At 40.6% G+C, this 21,935-nt stretch overlaps 1 protein-coding gene across 1 annotated transcript; it reads left to right on the top strand.

Annotated features, from left to right (window-relative positions):
- Window positions 1–2,971: 2,971 nt before the first annotated feature.
- On the top strand, window positions 2,972–21,901 carry trpm1b (transient receptor potential cation channel, subfamily M, member 1b). The gene is made up of 27 exons (XM_087178304.1): window positions 2,972–3,260; window positions 9,969–10,045; window positions 10,910–11,105; window positions 11,331–11,544; window positions 11,864–11,988; window positions 12,072–12,243; window positions 12,600–12,774; window positions 12,864–12,987; window positions 14,698–14,770; window positions 14,889–14,989; window positions 15,321–15,497; window positions 15,614–15,748; window positions 15,883–15,933; window positions 16,060–16,200; window positions 16,296–16,325; window positions 16,422–16,714; window positions 16,846–17,074; window positions 17,256–17,378; window positions 17,492–17,623; window positions 17,723–17,851; window positions 17,946–18,197; window positions 18,310–18,484; window positions 19,189–19,209; window positions 19,301–19,445; window positions 19,548–19,753; window positions 20,027–20,159; window positions 20,257–21,901. Exons 1-27 carry the CDS (start codon window positions 3,189–3,191, stop codon window positions 21,629–21,631), a joined length of 5,076 nt encoding a protein of 1,691 aa, XP_087034430.1. The 5' UTR covers window positions 2,972–3,188; the 3' UTR covers window positions 21,632–21,901.
- Window positions 21,902–21,935: the final 34 nt, after the last annotated feature.

Genomic DNA, 21,935 nt, shown 5'->3' with positions numbered 1-21,935 from the left:
TTAATATGTTTAAATGTGAATGAGTCATCAAGCCATTCCTAGATATACTCTTTCAATATTGGCACCATTGGGGCGTCGTGTGGCGTAGTGGTCTAGGTAGGCGCCCCATGTGTAGGGGCTGCAGTCCTCGCTGCAGTTGGCCCCGGTTCGAGTCCCGCATCGGACGACCTTTCGCTGCATGTCGTTCCCCCTCTCTGCCTACCTGTTTCCTGTCTCTCTCCACTATACTATCAAATAAGGGCATAAAAAAAAAGCCCCAATATTGGCACCATTTGGTGTGGATAGGTGACTATTTAAATCAATATCTCTTGTGCTAGAAAAAAGCACAAACTTGGTTTTGCTTACTCACTTTAAGTTGATGAGTGCATATCGAATAGTGTTGTAGGTTCTCAACAGCAAGATGTGCAGCATCAGCAAGACAATACCAAATAGTGTCATCTGCGTAAAGATGGGCATTACAGTCAGTTAGAGAAGATACAATATTATTAATATAGATTGTAAATACAACAAGTCCTCCAACCTAAACAACCATACAGGTCGTTTTTTCAACCCTCGGATACGGCCCTGGGCCCAGAACTGATCCTGTTTTCTAACTACTGACTGGAAAGCAGTCACCTCCTCTACCCAACCATATCTTGTTCAATGATATATTCTTATCAGGTTGGACTGACTTTGGATATTATCTGTCGCCTGTGAAGTGAGATTACAGTATGTCAACATCCTGTTGTGTTTTTCTATCTTAGGTCTCACAGACCGGGGAGTTGTGTCTAACTTTGCAGAAAATCCCATGATGTCAGCAGTCCAACATAACAATAATCAAAACTAACAACCAAAATTTTCAGCTCAAACTTAATTTATGCATGATTCTTGAAAATATACATGCACTTTAAAGTTGTATTCTAGCGACAAAAGTCATCCAGTTATTTAGCTTCTTGGTGTTATAAATTATAAAGGAGCAAGACTGGCAGCTTCTCAGTTAACTAACTATTCAAAGAAGTTCTGTGTGTCTGGATCTTTGTTCAAGGGACCTAAATATGTATCTGAAATATCTTTGAGCTTTTTGAGACAGCTGTTGATTAATACCCATCTTAATTCTAACTTTCAGTTTTTTCAGTTTTCAGCTTCACATATTCTGGTAGTTTCATCCATCTGTTTTTGATATTTGAGCAGGTAGCGCTAACTTAGTGGGGTTTTTTTTGGACCACACCACACTTTCAAATCAATAGCCCTCTTCGCCTCTGCTTCACTCAGTGCTGCACCTTCTCTTGGAGACAAATAATCTCCTCCACTGACACACACAAAGCCACTAACAGATGATAAAGCTCATTTGTGTCTGCTTACGAGGAGAAATTACGCATTATCCATTCTTAGAGGCAGACAACACTGAGACACATGGCTGCAATGGAGTAGAGAAAAAAAAAAGGGAAATCATCCATTCATGGTTGGCGTTGATTATTTCTGACCTCATGAAAATATCCGACTTTCTTCAGTGACCACAGCAGGTAAAGTTGTTGAAGCTCAAGCTAATAACAGTACAATGGATGCTTGGGGATTTCATATTGTGGATTAGTAGATTAGTCACCTCCTTGGTTCACTGACATATGGTTGTTCTGTAGTTTAGATTGCTTCAACTTGCCTCTGTGAGCTTCCACTACAGCACAGGGGGGGGGGATTCGGTTGATATCTGATCTGCCTTTTTCATTGTAATGTTGATATTCTGCTGGGAAAGCTGTCACAGAATTTCCTGCTTCTAGCACTAGTATATTTTCCTCTTCATGTTTTCTTGACAGTTTTGAATGTTGCTATGGAAATTTTCCTTCTCCCATATAACAGTTCCATTTAGTAACCAGCAGAGGGAGTTGCTGGATATCTGATTTCTCCATCTAAACTTCACTTTTTTTCCATCTGTAGCTGAGATGGTTGCTTTTAGTATAATTTTCAGATTACCTATAGAAAGTCTCTGCATATGTTATATGTTGCATCCTGCAAGAGATCTGCTATTCACTAACACATAATTAAGATTCGTAGGAGTAGAGTTCGAGATACTTAAACATCACAATTTCTTTTCAGCTCAACATTCAGTAGAAATAACATGTTATAATGACAATGCATAACAGGGTGCAGTGATAATTATAGTATTAAAATAAGAGAAATGCTTACTGCTAATGGTTTCAGTTTTATTTTTATTTTTTTTAAGTTTCCAAGCTCTGTTAATGAATAGCACAATATTTGCTCATTTTTGTAAGGGTTGGCCAAAAAGCAAAGTGGTATTAGGCCGTAATAGTTTTATTTTCCCATTAATTTTGTTAGTATTATGTAACAGGTCAAACTCTTAACATACTTAACATAAAGCTGCTCTAAATCTGTGTAGATACTCCTTCATGTGGAACAAAACTACACGTAAAATGCTGCTATCAAATGGAAATGAGAGATTATCCACCATGCATTATGCTTTCGAAAATGTAATGTTAAAAAAACTATAGTAACCATACAGAACACTTAGCTCTGGTATTAAATAAGGGTTGAGCGAATGAGTCTTGACAGAAAGTGTGTAGCAGATTCAAAGCATTGTTCGCTGTGTTAATTCTGGATTTTGCCTCTGTATCACACTTTGTATGTGTGCATACCTTTGTGTTTGCACGCTGATGCACTCCTGTCTTCCCCCTGTCAGACACACTGAGCCTCATCTGGTGGGACAACCTTTGGCTCTCTGCCGGCTAACTTTAGCCTCACAGCTTGCATGGTCTCTCTCTAAGCCTTTTTTGGGGTTGTGGTGTGCCAAAGTAGATTTACCTCCAATAACCATTTATTAAATCTCTATCCATTAGACTCTGAGGCTTCGTAAGAGCCGGCTGCATTAAGCCTGATTATGGGATGCCCGGCAGAGGAAAAGGGTCTATGTGTCAAGTGTGTCATCGAGTGATTTATATCCCTGGCTGGGATCTCTGTCTTGTCAGTCGGGAGTAAGCTGCAGAGAGGAGAGAGAAGCGCTGAAACCTTTAATGATGGTGAAACTTTGATACTTTTTACTCGTGCATCCAGAGGCAGTTGTCATGCCGTGGTTCTGTTGTGGGTATCGAGTGTTTCTGTCTGTTTCTGATGTTGACGCTGCTGCTGAACCCTGACCTGTCGCTGCTCTCCAAGAAACCCTTTCTAAGTCAGTTTGACTTAAATTCTCAGTCTTCAACATGGACACCAAGGGCCCAAGTGGCACCTTTAAAAGGTCCTCCCTCAAACGCAGTGCATCTGGCTCACAGAAGGTAAGAGGAAGCCTGTTGCGCAGTCACACATTCAACAGGTGATTAAGTATTACCTTACCAAGTTGGCTCCAACCTGGCATGTTTTAATATGTCTTTAAAAATGAGTTGTATGATACCCTGAGCTTTTCCTTGAATTATATTCATCATGGTATTAATAATGACAGTAAATATAATGTAAATGACTGACAACTGTGGTTTATCTTATGTGCTTTTTGTGAACGTTTTGTATATACCAGAAACTATATGATTATTCTGAGAATGACTTGTGCTGCACAGCTTGTGTCACATGGGACCATTACTACGGCCTGAGTCCATATTAGGAACCTAACCAATCATTTTAGAGTCTCTGTGTCCGGCATAATCACATGTATCATTCAGGACTGCTGGCTGTATATTGGTGAGCACATGGTCTGCTCTCCCAGCCCTGCAAACTTACTGTTAAGTGGTGTTTGAAGCTGAGCAGCCGCTTGCTCCAGTACGGCAGTTTAATCCTTCATAATGGCCCAGTATGGACGACCATGGACATTACAGATTAAAGACTTTTATATCTTTCTAAAGTCTGCTTTCATGTGATTAACACACTCCTGTTAATATGTCCTTGAAAGCAGACAGATACGATTTTATATACATGCACGCCTCCCAGTCCAATGAGCAGTCTATGCTGGGATTACAGCACGCACGCACGCACGCACACACACACACACACACACACACACACACACACCACTAACTAACTCACTTCGTGTCAGTGCAGAACATTAGTGGGAAAAAAAAACACTTTCTCATTTATATAGTTTAAAATAAATGCAAAAAGTAAAACTAAAACTTTTTTAAAGCATTCAAAAAAATATAGATGGAAAATAGACTGAAGTATAAAACACATAGAGCATTTTAAATCCCTCCTTTGTAGATTACATATAGTCAATAAAATCAATAAAATGTTCCTGTAAATATACATTTTTCTTAAATACTGAGGATAAATGTTCACCATGTAGTTAAAACCAGCCCAGTGCCTGATATTATATTTCAACAGTATATCTGACGCTGACATCCTTAACAGAATTGAATGTGATGGGTTTCTATACATTAGAGCTGGCATTATTTGTGAGATTAATATTCTTTGTATAATCCACAGCCTTTTTTTTATATGAGGTTTTACTCTGTGAAGCAATCAGAAATGTCATGGATCTCAGCTGAACAGCGCAGCACTTTTAATTAGATCGGTAATGTTGCTAAATATAAACTCATTGGCTGCACAGACCAGACGGCTGAGAGATAACATTGTACTTTTTTTTTCTGATCATCCATATTTGCCATGTAGTTATGACAGTCTTTAATCGTGGATTTATCTGCTTTATTTAAATGATAGGCGTATACTTCATTATCTACAGTGGGTCATGGCATGAAGGAGGATTTATTTTTCATCAGAAATAGAGTAAAGGCTACATCTCTTTGAATAGTTCAGATGGGTGACACTTGATTAGAAATGAGGGCAAAAGCCAGGGTTGCTTGTTGCGCTCTCCAACAGAGAGCACATTCAGTTAAATATGTTCACGTGATATCACCATGTCTGTTGCCATAAATGAACTTAGTAAAAGAATTCGTGTCCATCTGTGGAGTCCTTTCTACAGATAACACTATTGACCAGCAAATAGGCCAACTCCACTGACTTTTTCCCTCTTTTACTGAGAAACTGTAGCTTACTGCTCAATAGTGAGGAAAGAAATGGGCCGAAAGCATCGTTGGCCTGATGGGTTCCACTAATTACAAGTTGAGTTCTGTGCTCAGATCCTCAAAAACCGAATTGACTACATCAATAAAAACTGCGAAAGCATCAAAATCAATACAAATATGATTGAAAAATTCTAGAAATCATATGACTGTGTGATGTAAGCATGAGGCTCAGGTAAAGTAAGGGCCAAGAATCCTTAAAATAATGTCTGGGGCGCAGGACCAGGACCAGGGCTACAACAGACCTCTATGTGTGATGGTCTGAGTTTGTAAAGCTTGTGAAAATTAAAAGGAGTATTAAGGAGTGATCTTCAAATGTAACAAAGATAAAACCTAAATGGGTTTTGCATTACTGAAGTACAAACTTTAGCAAAGAAGGGAAATTCTCTTGAGGATTTAGCAGGCAAACTCTTACACCGCATACAATTACAGGTCAAAAGAAGGTGACATATTTGCTATTTAATCTGCAGGATCATACAAAGGCTCAAGATCATATCTGTTAGTTGAGTGTTTTTTTGAAAAAATATATAAGGCCAACATATAAATATAACTATAATAAATAAAAACCACATTACAACTAATATGTGACCTGGTGTCAAACCCTATTATTTTATTTTTTAAAAATTCCATTTGGTGTCTTTTTCATTCAGACTTCTCTTTGGGGAAAAACACAGAAAAACAGCGTCTTTAAAACATGTCTTATGACTCCCTCAACTCTCCGGGATAATCAGTGACATGTTGGACTCATGTGATGGCTAACTGGATTTTCAAACCCAGGAGGACAATGAGTGCATTTACAAACAGGGCTGACTGAAAACAGTTAGCTTCACAGTTAATGCAAATTTCCCTATCCAGTGCCTGTAACTCGAGTTGTGTCTCTTTGCCCAAAAAATCTTTCCCCTCAAGTGAAAATACGTAAAAGGCAGATTGTTATTTGGTCCACGTGGGATCGAACATGAGTCTGGGATATTTTTTTAGACAGTAAAGGAGTGTAACACGGGTTTTCCTTCTTGTCACATTGCATCAACCTCTAACCACGTCGCCTTTCAATACTGAAGCCGAGCAATTAGTTGCTTTTATCTTCAACCCTGGTGACATCACATTCCTCATAGGACCCCCAAATCCTTTCTGATCCATTTCACTTGTGCTGATGAGGCTTCCATTGTATTAAATTCAATATTCAGAATAAATGATATATCCTTTGACACGTATAGTTTTTACTCAGCTTTACAAAGCTGCAGACTATAAACGCTTATAAAATGCAGTGAACTAGACCGGGTCAGATGTCAACATACAGGAATACAGCCATCTTTATACATTTTCCTTATGACTGTTGGGGGGGGGGGGGGGGTTTTGTCCATGTAATTGTAGCTGAACCAGAACAAATTTGCTGTGATTTAGCTGCTCACTAAGCTGCGGGTCAGGAGACCACGACCATGTGATTCAAGTGCAAAAAGGCATGAATGTATGGCACACAGTGTATGTGGACTGTAGGTGTCTCGACTACTAAAACATGATATCCGCCACATTGTGAAACTGGTAGAAATTCTTATTCTTATTAGAGAGAATTTAGGACAAAGTGACATGCATATTCAACCAGGGCGATGCATTGTGTTATAGTGTCAAGCCACAGCCAAAATTTAAGGAAAAGCACCATTGCATCAGAACAGCTAATTAGTGTCCTCCTCAGCAATCCAGCACTTATAATTTCCATCTCACACAGTTGTCTTTTGTTTTGAACGATCATTTCCTCAGAAAATTCTGCGTGTTGGAATGAATGTTGTTTATTGTTCGGAGGCTTGTCTTAAGTCTGGTTAATTTGCTTGGTGTGACACAATCTGATCCTGCAGTATCTAATTCTTTGAGGTTTTTGTTGTTAAGTGCTCAGAGGCAGCTCTTAACGAGGCAGCTGGTTGCTGACTGGATTTTGGTTTTAATTGCTGTGGTTAATGAGTTTAAGTAAGCTGAAATAACTGCGTCATACTGGCCAAACCCTTCTGGAAAAGCGCTTTGTTTTCTTCAGCTATAATTAACAGTGGCCCATGTGCGTTTTTTCTTTTTTTTTTTTTTATCCGAGCAGGACCAAAAGGGGGAAGTTGGGGGGATGTTAGGCTGCTCCCTCTCTCTCTCTGTCTTTCTGAGTCATCAACCCTTGTCTTTTTCGTTGAGAGTTACACTCAGGCTCAAACTGCTCACTTCAACCATAAAAGGAGAGATTATCAAACCATTTCACATGAGGGAGGTTTTAAATGAATGTCTATGACTTTGTGCTTTTTAACTCCATCTCAGCTTCTACCTCAGCTAATGCCTCCCTCCAGTTATTTAAGCATGCACCTGAAAGCCCGTAATAACTTTAAATAGTTTAAACTGAATTACTACATTAAATCCATCATTAATAATAAACATAATTAATTTCAAACTGGTTTAAAGATCAGCTTTAACATTCCCCTACCCAAACAGAAGCCCAAATCCCTTTTTGAGTTAGCCTACACTTTAAAAAGTTGGATACCAAACTGCAGCAAGTAGGATAAATGTAATTTATAAAAACGGTACCATCCTTTTTCAGCCTGCTGAGAGGTTATGTATTATACCCGATTTTAAATGCAAATCCACTTAACACTGCCAAAATTAAAAAGCAAGATTAAGAGAATATTGAATAGCCGGTCTGTTGAGTTTTCTTTCCCTCCACAAAAACAAGGTGGGTGGAAATAGAGATTAACTGCAATTAGCATTGACTGACCTTGCCCCCAACTGGAGACCAGTCATGTCTTAACAAGGCGCCTTCCAAAAGAATGCCTGCATCCAATTCTCTCAATTATGCAAATTGGGTTGAAATCAAAGTAGTTGGAGGGGGTGAAAAATTTCGGATGAAAAGTTGGGGAGCCTCTGAACGAGACTGCAGTCCTTTTAGGTTGGCCACTCTGCTCCGTCTTCTCACACAAGCTAAGATCTTCCACACTATGAAGTGAACACAAAGAAAGGAGTTTAAACAAATTGGGAGATTAGGGGCCGGTTATCAAAGTAGATTTATTGTGCCTTGTTCAAGCGAAGGATGAAAATACCCTGTGGGCATGGAGAAGGGGGTCATGGGACTCCCAAAAGGATTACCTTGAACTGGAGTCATGAGACTTGGGCGAACAAAGACCCTGCTCACATGCTCATCATATTAACTGGCCCTCATAAAGTGAAGAAGTTTCATGTCCCTGTGGGATTCATTGAGAGCACTTGACTGGGAGTGCAGCACCAGGAGAAAGCTCTGGCAGTGGAGCTGCAGACTGTAGACTTCAACTCTACTCTCTAGGCTTAATCTACAGCAGCCTTAGAGACAGGACTCCACAGGTCGGACAGAAGATTATGTGTAAGTGTATCTACATTCTATAACTGCAACTTTATTTAATCACTTTTATTACAGCATTAGATATTTCTTAATGGGAGGAGATGCGGTACTATTATAGGTAAATGTGAGCAGGGAAGCACTGTATGAGTTGTGTGCTTAATGATGCATGATAAGACTGAGATGGAAAATTGCTGAGACAAGACAGCAACAACCACACTATGCCTTGAACACAACGGGATGGTAATATTTTTTGCAAATACCTACAGGTGACAGGTAATATTTAGGTAATTTACATTTCAAATTGGAAAAGGCAATAATGACACTAAATGGAGGAATTTCATGCATTTTTAAAATTAGTTATATTTTCTGATTAATTAAAGCTGCTCAACAAACTCATCATCTTTTCAAATTAAAATGAGTCTGGTGAGAATACCAGTTCATTTTACTAACAAACAATATAGAGGAGCAAATAATAAAGTGTTTTAGTTACGTATGTATGAAGGAAAGGACTAAAAGTGTGTCCTTGCAGTACTGTTGCAGCTCAACAAAAGAAAATGAAGTATCCTTTTGTTATAAGAAAGTGTAGTTAATACTAATGGAAAATAAGTCATATTCAATATGCATATGTATGACATTAACGGGTATATTTATAGGCCATAAATATGAATTCATATTGTGTTGACAGGCTGTAAAAAACAATTAATTTGATCGAATAAGATTAGCTGGTAATATTAAGGTACAACACTTACAAAAATTTCCACACATACAGAAAAAGTCTTATTGCTTTAACAATTTTTTTTTTTTTTAAATACAGAACATAGCACAGAGTCCAGGAGAGTTTGTGGTGCCGCAGCCACCCTCTTTCAGTTCCTCCTGGCTGAGGCCATTTGTGCCGATGAAGAGGGAGAGGGAGAGAGAGAGAGAGACAGAAAGACAGAGAGACAGAGAGAACAGTAACTGTACTGTGTTGTGGACACTGTGGTCACAAGACTTTATGAGAATTTATCTATGGTCTTTCATTTGTACTCATATGACATTAAACTCAGGTAAAGTTAAAATACAGATTTTTTGAATATATTCTAAGCTATGAACGCTGTCAAATATTATAATTCTTTTTTTCTTTTTCTTTTTTTTTTTTGCCATTTAAGCGTTTCCTTGGAAAGATTTGCTTCCAGTGCTTCAGTTTTAATTGGGCTTCCACTGTCAACAATGGCCCTCAGAGAATCTTTGCTTTGAACTCAGGTTATTTTTGCTCAGCACTGGAAAACGATCAGCCAGCAATGTGATGCTTTTTTACTGGCTGCTTATCAAACTTGAGCAGACAATAAAAGGTGTCTAATGCCACAGTTGTTAGTCATCATCAATACTGCCATAATATTCGGATGAATAACAGGTCATGCTTCGACCTTCCTGTGTGATATACTGTGTCTTTGCCTCTGTCTCAGCAGAAATATTTTGTCCTTTCATTTATGCTTTCTTTGTAGGATGCAAAAGGACCTCAACTTTTAGCCAGGATTACCACTAAGAGGATTGATAGCGAAAAATTCAGATATCAGAAAGGATGATCTCCTTGTGACTATGGTATGACAGCATGTTATGTCAACTAACTTTTTTTCCTTTCTTCAATTTTCTCTTTACAGGCACAGAAAGCCTGGATTGAGAGGACCTTTCTTAAAAGAGAATGTATTCACATATTTCCCACCAAGGACCCGACCAGGTAATTAATGTCTTTAAAAGTCTTTTGTAATGGTTACTTATCACTTGTGGTAAACATGTGGCCTTAGGTCGCAGCTATGTCATTGTCATTCATTATGAGAGACGACATTTATAACATGACTCCAGAACTAATAACTCAACCTTTTCTGTCTAATTTTGCCAAGTTTGACTGAAAGTGTTGCTCCTTTTTCCTGCCCGAGACAGTTTGCTAAAAATAATTTTCATTTTTACTCAAATCTATTGAGTGAAGTATGAACAGAATGTGAATGCCATACAAGTCTATAAAATGGTCTAATCACAATTGTGATTACACTGGTAAAAACTTACTTTACTTGTCAACAGGGCTTTTGTTAGAAAGATAGAATGTGTAACTCATGACAGTGTTAATCAAATTAATATATGAATAATGCTCTATATTCATTATGAGTGATGTTTTAAACAGCTCAGAAATAATTGTGACATCTATGACTACAGGTTATCAGACAGATTAAAACAGATTTGAGTGTGTTGTAGGACGTGCTTACTGCCCTGGGTCCTGAGAGCAGCCAGGCAGTGCAACCCTTTGTTCGTCGAGGCACATATTTCCCAGAAATGGGCACAGTCAGGAGGAGCCTGCACGATGTATGTTTCCAGGAAAAGACACAGCCTTCATGTGCAAACAAAACAACAGTCTTTGACTTGGCTCAATCACTTCTAGTCATAGTTCATAACCCTTGAAATCACTATAGTATACCACTCAGGGATTTCTATGAATAACCAACCCAGTTTTTAAGTTTAAAAATCAGGGCCCAGGCCACACAGCCACACGAGTGGGGACCAATACTGACGTGTTAACTGAGAGATTCTTGTTGTGTGATCTGTGTAGATGTGCCTGTGGTCAGCTGACAACGCAGCACGCGGCCATCCCCCCTGGTGCCAACTCAGTAGAGGAAACGAACCAGCTGGTGCAGATCGACACCCCAAAGGATAAATGGACAGTGATCAAATATACCAGAACGTATCCAACAGATGCTTTTGGCATTATCGAGTTCCAGGGTGGAGGATTCGTCAACAAGGCCATGGTGAGTCTCAGCTACTGAAAGATGATGTCTATGTTAACGTAGCTGGTCCTGCAAGAAGTTACTACTGCATGAGAGAAGTGAGTGGATGTGATGTGGCCTTAAAGGGCGGTCTTTTTCACATCAGGCCATGTTAAAATATGTAGAACCTACAGCAGACAAAGTGACTGTGTGGTTTGATTAGAAGTAAGTCACATTACTGTACTGTTCCATTCTTTTCTTTACTAGTACATCCGGGTGTCCTATGACTCCAAGCCTGACAACCTGCTGCATTTGATGGTGAAAGACTGGCAGCTGGAGTTGCCCACATTGCTCATCTCTGTTCACGGAGGTCTCCAGAACTTCGACCTCCAGCCCAAACTCAAGCAAGTGTTTGGCAAAGGCCTGATCAAAGCTGCCGTCACCACTGGAGCTTGGATCTTCACGGGCGGAGTCAACACGGGTAGGACACTGACAGTTCAGAATAATGCTTTTAATTCTCCTTAACAAATAACAATTTGTGACATTAGAAGATTACCTTCGCTCTAAAATGTCATTACATAATATGTATTCTGCAATTTCCTGAGGGAGATTTGACCAACCTATTGTCACAGGTTTAAGCACCGTGAATTATAATTACAGCTTTTGAGGAAAAATTAATTGCAAATGACAATCTGTGTGGATTTTGGGTGCAGTAAACAGAGTGCAACTGTGATGCAGCCCCATTAAGCAGTTGAAAGAGTCATTATCTTTGAGGCTATATTTTGCTTATCACAACCTAGGGGTGATTCGTCATGTCGGAGATGCCTTAAAGGACCATTCCTCCAAGTCACGAGGGAAGGTGTGTGCAATAGGAATTGCTCCATGGGGGATCCTGGAAAACAAGGAGGACCTCATCGGAAAAGATGTGAGAACATTTTCAGCTGTATTTAGTCTCCTGGAATGACACATTTATCCTCATACTAAGATTTCCTCTTCTTCCTGTTCCAGGTCACCAGACCCTATCAGACGATGGCAAACCCACTGAGCAAGCTGGCCGTGCTCAACAACAGCCACTCCCACTTCATCCTGACCGACAACGGCACCTGCGGGAAGTACGGCTCTGAGGTCAAACTACGTCGACTGCTGGAGAAGCACATCTCCCTGCAGAAGATTAACACTCGTAAGTCACACAGTGCACCCACAGATGCCATAAATCATTTCTCCATCCTCCATGGTGTGTGAGTGTGAGTCACTCAGTCTTGTTGGACTTGTGGATGGAGAGCTCCTCTGTGACCTGTGGGCTTCCCTTTGTCATCCTATGCCTGGAGCTCGGATAAGGCAGGGACAGCAAAGGGATGCTCAGCTGTCACCACTGACTTCACTACCTCCCTCCTCTGGCTTTGCCTGTTGACACATCACATCGACGTGTTCTGCTTCAACATTTCATTCTCCAAGTTCTGTGATTATAAGGTGACACTTCAGCGATAAATGGATGGATGAGTTTCCAGGACTGACAATTTTTGCTGTGTTTTCCAGGTTTGGGTCAGGGGGTCCCCCTGGTGTGTCTGATAGTGGAGGGAGGTCCCAACGTCATCTCCATTGCCCTAGAGAGTCTGAGAGATGATCCTCCCATCCCTGTGGTGGTGTGTGACGGCAGCGGCCGAGCTTCTGACATCATTTCCTTCGCACACAAGTTCTCAGAGGACGGAGGGTGAGATTTTAGATGATTTCTCCTTCTCTGTATGGTTATTATTCTTCTGGTAAAAAGCTGAAATGTCATCCTTAAATCTCCACTTCCAGCCTGGTTAACGATGACGTCAGAGACCAACTGCTGGTGACTATTCAGAAGACTTTCAATTACACAAAAAGCCAATCGCAGCAGATCCTGCTCATGGTAATGGAGTGCATGAAGAAAAGGGAACTGGTGAGTATAAGAATAAACTAAGTAAAATCCTCATAAAAGTGATTAATAAGGTGTTAACTTATTAAGGTTCCTTCTATTTCACAGTTATCTTGTATTTGAAAATAACATGTCTGTTTCAATCAATAAATCATTTTTGAGATGTGAAACATCTGGTCTCCATCGTCATTCATCCATTCCACTCATCTGTGTATTTCCCATTAACATATTGAATAAACATAATCCCCTCAACCTGCCTGTCATTTCTCCTTCTTGTTATGTTCATGTGTGGTCATGTCATGTAATCCAGTTCATTCGCAACTTCACTGTGGACCATCATCACCGCTCATGTATAAGTGCACAGCTGTAAAGTGGTGGTGGGTGTTAAAACTCTTTACTTTGATGTAAACAATACAGTTAAGCGCTCTATGATGAAGCACACACCCTGGTAAGAGTCTTCACAGATTAATCCCAGAGTGTTTGAGAGTGTTTGCTAGAGACCTCAGTACACAAGGGCAGCGGCATTTGTGCATCTTCAGCAGATTTCCGTAGGCGTAAGTGATGTGATTAGTAGTTTGTAATACCCGGCACATATAATCTCCAGACTCTATACATTTGGGTGGGAAAGATCAGAGCACACTACCACCTGCTTAGCAGAGGCTCTTACTTCATCTATTCACAGTAAACATGCAGCACACAGATGGAAGAGAGGATCCATCTCCCTAATCCCCAGTCAGGTTCCTCTCTCTCTCTCTCCACTCCCCAGGCTTTTTTTTTTCAGTGCCCAGAGTGCTATCACTTCACCAGTGACTCTGCATCCTCTATCCCCGATGTATTAGATTGCCTAATGCCCCAAAACACTCAGATAAGCAACTTAAACTGCTTTTACAAAGATCATACCGCTGTGGGCTTTTTTCCCTACCATTTATTTCTCACTGATACCCGCCCTGGACAATGTGACAGAACTTTATACACAACTAAAAGGCCACACTATTGCCTGCTCTTAATCTAAAGTGCCATGACTAACCTACAGGTGAATCAGTGTCGCTGTCTAGTTCCCCACATAATCCTTTCATCCTAAGTGCATCTCATGTGAACAGCTGGGTTAGATGAATAAAAACACTGATTTAAAGAGCTGAATTTTGCAATGATGTAACACCAGGATACAACATTTAACTGAATTAAGAGTTCACTTTTATAAAAGTCTCTTTTTTGCCAAGCGCACAGAGCACCCCACCCCACAAGTGTCTGAAAGAGCGACACAAGTTTTGAGTCTTCACACTGATGCACGCAGCTCATTATTAACGCATCTCCAGAACCAGCTCTGAAATCTCTGGCACGCTGCCACACATTCATGCCAACCTAATCCCATTTACCATGGCTGCACATGTGACAGGCCCGTCAGCGTAATTTCATTCGATGTAGTGGAGTCTATAACAAGGCAAGTACTATCACTCTGTCTGACAAGTAAATTAGCTGTTTGTCCTTGAAGGGTCAAGCCACACAGAGCTGCAGTGAGAGGTCCTGCTGAAAGAATCTCCCACCAGTTGACACCACATGTTCACAGCTACAGTGGGAGTGGCAATACACTCCGTGGCACAAATTCATTTGTTTATTGATCCATCTATTTATTCATATCATATGTTACTAGCAGATTCTGCCATTATATCACTGTTTACCTCACGTTAGCAATTGTTTCTTCTCTTTTTCTTTGTTTTTTTCTCTCACATGTAGATCACAGTTTTTCGAATGGGTTCAGAGGGACAACAAGATATTGAAATGGCCATTCTCACTGCCCTGTTAAAAGGTATTAGCTATATCAACAGTATTTGAACTACTACATCAAGGCAATATTTTTCTTGCTACATACAACATACCTTCTCCTTTCTTTCTCTCTCTCTGTTCATCCATTTCTTTTGCATCAGGCACGAACGCTTCAGCAGCAGATCAGCTCAGTTTGGCTCTGGCCTGGAACAGAGTGGATATTGCTCGCAATCACATCTTCGTTTACGGACACAATTTACCAGTGAGTGGTGCTCACATCTAAATAGTGTCAGTTAATCATTCCACATGAGTGCACTACAGTTGAAAAGTTAGCAAGGATGTATTTAGGACTGAAGGAAAAGAATTTGGTTTTGAAAATAAAAAATATTGTAACAGAACAGTGTGTTCTCAACCTATATATGCCATATGTGGCAGAACAGAAAGAGCTTGTTTGAACTGATCTGTGTTTCTCAGATACACAGAATTCCAATGATTTAATGTAACCAAGTAATAGCAGAAAAAGAAGACTGATATGTTGATGTTTATACGAAGAGGAGCTATAGCTTTCGTCCCCTCATATTCCCTTTGGTCAGCCTGCTGGTGCCATGGCCAGCACTACAACCTCTGCAGCCCCGATGCAAGAGAAGCAGAAGAGTCCTGCCAGCGCTCCTCGCAACAAGACCCGGGCAAAGAAGGGGAAGGGTAAAGGAAAGGCAAAACCTGAACCTCCAGAGGAAACTGACCCAAGGAAGCTGGAGTTGATCCGTTGGGTAAGAGCAGGGTTAATGAAAAAAATGTTCACTTCAGATGGAAATTTGAGACAAGAGAATGAAGGCTGTATGGTGCAAGGAGTAAATGGTCTGTCTTATGCATTACCTTTTCCTAGGTGAACTCTCTGGAGCAGGCTATGATGGATGCTCTGGTGCTGGACAGAGTGGACTTTGTCAGACTGCTCCTTGAGAATGGAGTCAATATTCACCACTTCCTCACCATTCCCAGACTGGAGGAGTTATACAACACGGTGGGCCTGACTCACTGCAGCAAAAAAAACACACTAAAATCTGAATGCCAATAAATACAGATGTGACAAATATGAAAAAGGGTTGATACTTATTTCTAACCTTCTTCCTCCTGTCCTCTCTGCTCTTCTCTCAGAAACTTGGTCCGCCCAATACACTGCATGCTGTTGTTAGGGATGTCAAAAAGGTGAAATGAGTTTTCCTGCAGTATTAAACACTTTTGATGAATCATGTCTAACATTTCAGACTATTTCATGTTTTACATTACCTTGAGACGCTTGCTTTGTTATATATTACTCTGGTGATTCTACAGGGAAACCTTCCTCCAGATTATCAGATCACTTTGATTGATATTGGTCTGGTGCTGGAGTACCTCATGGGTGGAGCGTACAGGAGCAATTACACAAGGAAGGCTTTCCGTAACCTCTACAATAATTTGTATGGACTAAAAAGGGTACGCCTGGTTGGAAAAACATATATGATAATGACTTGCTCATTGTATTAAGTAATATTTTGTATTAACTATCGCCTTTTTTTCTCCTCTTGCAGCCAAAAGCTCTAAAGCTTCTAGGAATGGAGGTGGGGCTTCGTTTTTACGACAATACACTGTAAGTTAGCTGAGACAATACAACTCACACAGGAGAATAACCATCATCATTTATTTTATTTTGCCAGGATGATGAACCTAGGACAAAAGGCAAGAAAAAGCCAAAAAAGAAAAAAGAAGAAGAAGTGGAAATTGATGTGGATGACCCTGAGGTCTGTCGATTCAAGTACCCCTTCCATGAGCTGATGCTGTGGGGGGTGCTGATGAAGCGCCAGAAGATGGCGCTCTTCCTCTGGCAGCGTGGAGAAGAAGCCATGGCGAAGGCCCTGGTGGCTTGTAAACTGTATAAAGCCATGGCCCATGAGTGCTCTGAGAGTGAACTGGTGGATGACATTTCCCAAGACCTGGAGAACAACTCCAAGTCAGTACAGATAACATCTTCTGCATAGGTTTCAGCTGGAGTCTGTCTGTCTCATCACCTCATCTGTGGTCTCAAACTCTTTTGAGAAGTACTGTATAGAAATGATTGTTATTGTTCCCTCTCTTTCACAGAGAATTTGGCCAGTTGGCCTACGAACTGTTAGACCAGTCCTACAAGCATGATGAACAGGTGGCCATGAAACTCCTAACATACGAGCTGGTTAACTGGAGTAACTCCACCTGTCTGAAGCTGGCTGTGGCTGCTAAGCAACGTGACTTTATTGCTCACACCTGCAGCCAGATGTTGCTCACTGATATGTGGATGGGTTGCTTAAGGATCGGCAAGAACCCTGGCCTCAAGGTTGATATGACAAAATGTTTTCCTTTCAAGCAACCATGAAAAATGTTTCACAGTGACAGCAATGACATCAGTAGTTGTAATACTTGTCATAGTATTGGTGTCACATTAGAGTAAAATAATTAACTGTAAACAAACAAAAAAATCACTGTATCTTATAAAAACTGATAATTTTCTCACCTAGGTCATTCTGGGAATCATCTGTCCTCCTCTGATTCTATTGTTGGATTTCCGTCTTGGAGATGATCATGCACCTGGAGGCAAAGAAGAGAGAAAAGACAAGGATGATGACGCAAAATCCAGCAAGGTCCTGGTTCATGCTGACCTTGTCAGATTAATTTGTTTTCACATACTGTTAGTAAGATCTTTTTGTCAAGACTGACAGAAAAAAAGCTTGAAAAGTTTGCTGTTATTTTGTAGGACCCGAATAATGATACGACTTCCCGAAAGGGAGATGAAGAGGAGGGTAGCACTAAAGTCCACAAGATCCCCATTGGCAAGAGGTTCTTTGAGTTTTATGATGCACCGTTCACCAAATTCTGGTTCAACACTGTAAGTTCCCTTCTTGAGCATGAGAACAATTATGGTGAGCATTTTCAAAACATTTATAAATTATAATAAAATTACTTTATGACTTTTTTCTTCTGACAGATTTGCTATCTGGGCTACTTAATGTTGTACAACTACATAATCCTCGTGAAAATGGAGCGATGGCCGTCTCTACAAGAGTGGACTGTCATTGCCTACATCCTCACACTTGGCGCTGAAAAAGTCAGACAGGTAATGGTGACAAATTTGATCAATTTGATCAGATTGTAGTCACTATGTGTATTAATTTTTGTTTTCTGCATGACCTTGAAACGTTGGTGTCTAGATTCTGATGTCAGAGCCGGGAAAGCTGAAACAGAAGATAAGTGTGTGGCTGGAAGAGTACTGGAACATCACAGACCTGTTTGCCATTTCCACTTTCCTTCTTGGGCTCATGCTACGGCTGCAGCATGAGCCTTACATGGGCTACGGCAGAGTCATCTACTGTATAGACATTATCTTCTGGTACATTCGTGTCCTGGACATCTTTGGAGTTAACAAATACCTGGGACCCTATGTGATGATGATAGGGAAGATGGTAATGACCTTTAGTGTTTCACTTTGAGTTCAACAAATCATATGAAAGTCACGACAGACATAATATATAAACAGAATGAACAAGGTAACACTGAGTTCAATTTTTTTTTCAGATGATTGATATGATGTACTTTGTGGTGATCATGTTGGTGGTGCTCATGAGCTTCGGGGTGGCTCGGCAAGCCATCCTTCACCCAGATGAGGAGCCAACGTGGCGCCTGGCCAGAAACATTTTCTACATGCCCTACTGGATGATCTATGGAGAGGTTTTTGCGGACTCGATAGACCGTAAGACTAGAATTCATAGTAAGATTCTGTTTCCTGATTCTGGGCAGATGATCAGTGTTACATTAATTCCTATGTCTTAAATTATGTGATGTTTAGTAATAATATATTACACTGTAATCCCTCAATGTTTTGTCTCCCTCTGCTGGCACATTTATAATAGTGTCTTACTTCAATGTATGGCAATACTTTTGCTTTGAGGAAGAGTAGAATAGTATAATTTTCACGCTTGATCATGATCATCTGCCTTCAAGTTTTTTTTCTGTCAGTGTTTCTTCTGTCAGGGTGAATGCAATAAGATGGTGTTGAAAAGGCCGAAATTAACGGCCTTATTTAACATTAAATACTTTTCTGAACAATTTGCTAATAGATTTGTTTTAATATACTGTATACTGATATTTAAATCAGCATGTTTGATTCTCCCAGTTTTTTTAAACAAAAGATATTTTGATATTTTTCATTTTTCTAAACAAGGCTTTAAACTAATCTTAAAATCTAAATTTCCACAAAAATTATATAAAGCAGAGCAATTACTTTTATCGTTTGATTACTGGAAAGTTTGAGGAACATTTTGATGACACCAGTCCACTCTTTCATGGACATCAGCTTGACCTTGACAGAAGTATAATATGAAAATCCTAAGCTTATTGATTTTAACGCTTTCTCCATGTTTCTGTGTGACTGTGCTTTTCATGAATTTCTCAAAGTCTATGCGATGGAAATCAACCGTGAGTAGTTTTCAAGTCAAGAATGCAATTCCAATCAATTACCTTAAGTTCTCAGAATAAATTCAATAGCTTTAACCTCCTTTCCCCACAGCTCCATGTGGTGAACATTTATATGATGAGGATGGGAAGAAACTGCCTCCATGCATCCCTGGCGCCTGGCTCACACCTGCTATTATGGCCTGCTACCTCCTCGTGGCAAACATTCTTCTGGTCAATTTGCTCATTGCAGTCTTCAAGTAAATATATGTTCCAATGTCTGCCTGCTCTATTATTTTACAAGAAACATCTTCTGTGCTGTTGCAGTTTGTACTCACTGATCTGTGTTTCCTGTCCCGCAGCAACACCTTCTTTGAAGTCAAGTCCATTTCCAACCAGGTGTGGAAGTTCCAGAGATATCAGCTGATCATGACTTTTCATGATCGTCCCATCTTGCCTCCACCTCTCATCATCTTCAGCCACCTCTACATCCTCTTCAACAGGTTGTTTCGACGGTGTGCCAGGAAGAAACAAGAGGGAGAGCTAGATGAGAAGGACAGAGGCCTCAGTTAGTTTCCTCTCATGATACAAAACATATACACACAATTTAACTAAATGAATGACTATTAATTAATATACAATTTCACTGGCTAAATGACATACATGATAATTTGAAACCTTTAAAATCAGGACCTAAAGTGATTAAATTAAATTTTATCCTGGGTCAATAAAACTAATCTTATCATGTTTTAGCCATTGACATACACTTCAGGAACAGTTTTGGTCCTTTTACCTTAAGAAACAAACAGACTGACATGTTGTCTTGATTTGTTTCTACCAGAGCTTAGGCTGAATCCAGAGGAGCTAAAAAATCTGTACGAGTTTGAAGAACAGTGTGTAGAGGAATATTTCCGTGAGAAAGAGGATGAGCAGCAGTCCTCCAGTGATGAACGCATCAAGGTTACCTCAGAAAGGTGAACCCCCTAATCAAGTTTAGTTCTGACATTTCAGCAGGTTAATTACAGGTCATACTTACATACATGAATTTTGTATTTCGTGTCTTCTCGGCAGAGTTGAGAATATGTCCATGCGTCTGGAGGAGGTAAATGAGAGGGAGAACACTATGAAGGCCTCCCTGCAGACGGTGGATCTGCGACTGGCCCAACTAGAAGAGATCCATGGACGAATGGCAGTCGCCCTAGAAAAGCTCGCAGGAGTGGACAGACTGGAACTAACCAGAACCTATTCACGAAACTCCTCTGTGTGTGACCCTTCCTCCCTCCTTCGCCAGGGAAGTATTAACAGTGCTGATGGTTACAGCCTTTACCGCTTCCACATGGACATGGAGGAGTATGCATCAAAGCAGAAGGACACAGATGAGGCAACAAAAACTGGTCTAGAGAGACAGAGGAGTATTTGTACTCTCAACACAAAGGATGGTGGTCAGACCTTAGAAGTTGCTGGTTTGGAGAGATCGCGGCCCAGCTCTTGTGTGGACATTCTCATATCTCCATGTGAACAAAAGCCTGCCTCTGCAGCATCAAGTCAAGAAACCATAAGCAACATAAAACAAGGCAGCACATTGGTGCTAGATAGACTCACAGACAAGGATAGACTAAAGCCTTCTTCCCCTCCAAAAAGGACTAAATCCTTGAGATACTATCCAGTCGAAGACCAACTGACGTGTGCTCTGACAAAGAGGAGAGCTATGAGCACCATCATTGTCAGCCCTCCTGATGAACCAGAGGAAGCAGCTGAACCCACAAAGAAAGCCCAAATGCTGCTAGGAACCTCCTCTTCTCCAAAGAGGACTGAATCTTTGAGATATGTCCCTACCGAAACCCAAAGTCAAACTTCTCCTATCACAAAGAAGAGGGCTATGAGCGGCATCGTCTACAACCCAGCAGAGGCAGGTGATGATGTGCTGCAAACTGCAGACTACAGGTCACTGGTGGAGCAAGTAACTAAAACACCAAATCAATGGCCAGCAAACGTGGAGTATCAGGTGCACCCCAGCACTTTTGGTCACATGCCTAAAGTATCCACAGTCAGAGCTCTTGCCCAGCAGTTTCAAAGTAGCACTGCACCTGCAGAGCTTAAAAATGATGAGAATCAGCTTGATCAAATTCCTACAGAAAATAAGGCAACCCTTCCAGGAACAGAGCCTGTAGAAGATGGAGCAAAGATGAAGGCGAAGAGAAACCTCTCGGACGCTACCGAGTATCTGACTGTAGCTGATGAAAGGTGTTTGCCGTCTCACAGGTCACAGAGCTTTAATGCCAGTGAGAGGAAAGCAAAGTGCTTGATGGTTAGCAAGGAACCCAGAGCCTCTAGCAGTGAGAGAAACCTTGCTGAAGTCTGCAGGGTGGCAGCTGTTGGAGGGGAAGATGTGGGAAAGAAGATCGAGACCGAGAAGGGAGAAGATGATGCACAGGAAAAGAAATGAGAGCCACAAAGACATGAAGCTGATTGAAGCAGCAACAGAGGACAGTAAAACAGATTGAGAAAAAAAAAAAATTATACATATATATATATATATATATATACACACATGATAAGAAGAGGAACTGAATGCTACCAGTGAGGCTGATAACTGAAATGTAAGATAGCCTGCCATCGGCTGGAGCCTACTACTGACTGTGGTTATGAAACAGTTTTCACAATGATGACAAAAACAGAATTCAGTGATTAACAAACTCTTCAATATTTTCAGTCATGCAGTTAATGTTAGTCGTCAGTGTAGAATAGTG

This window comes from Seriola lalandi, unplaced genomic scaffold, assembly GCF_002814215.2.
Source record: "Seriola lalandi dorsalis isolate HSWRI2012SDOR001 ecotype SW California unplaced genomic scaffold, Sedor1 jcf7180002054682, whole genome shotgun sequence".
Taxonomy (NCBI): Eukaryota; Metazoa; Chordata; class Actinopteri; order Carangiformes; family Carangidae; genus Seriola; species Seriola lalandi.
The sequence above is the reverse complement of the archived record's forward strand: the minus strand, read 5'-3'. Positions and strand labels throughout refer to the sequence as shown.

What these genes read in the sequence shown, in the direction of transcription:
- trpm1b (XM_087178304.1), top strand. Translation starts at nt 3,189, where the DNA reads ATGGACACCAAGGGCCCAAGTGGCACCTTTAAAAGGTCCTCCCTCAAA. An exon ending in TTTACGGACACAATTTACCA is followed by an intron (nt 14,990 to 15,320) that starts GTGAGTGGTGCT and finishes CCCTTTGGTCAG; the next exon opens with CCTGCTGGTGCCATGGCCAG. An exon ending in TAAAGCTTCTAGGAATGGAG is followed by an intron (nt 16,326 to 16,421) that starts GTGGGGCTTCGT and finishes TTATTTTGCCAG; the next exon opens with GATGATGAACCTAGGACAAA.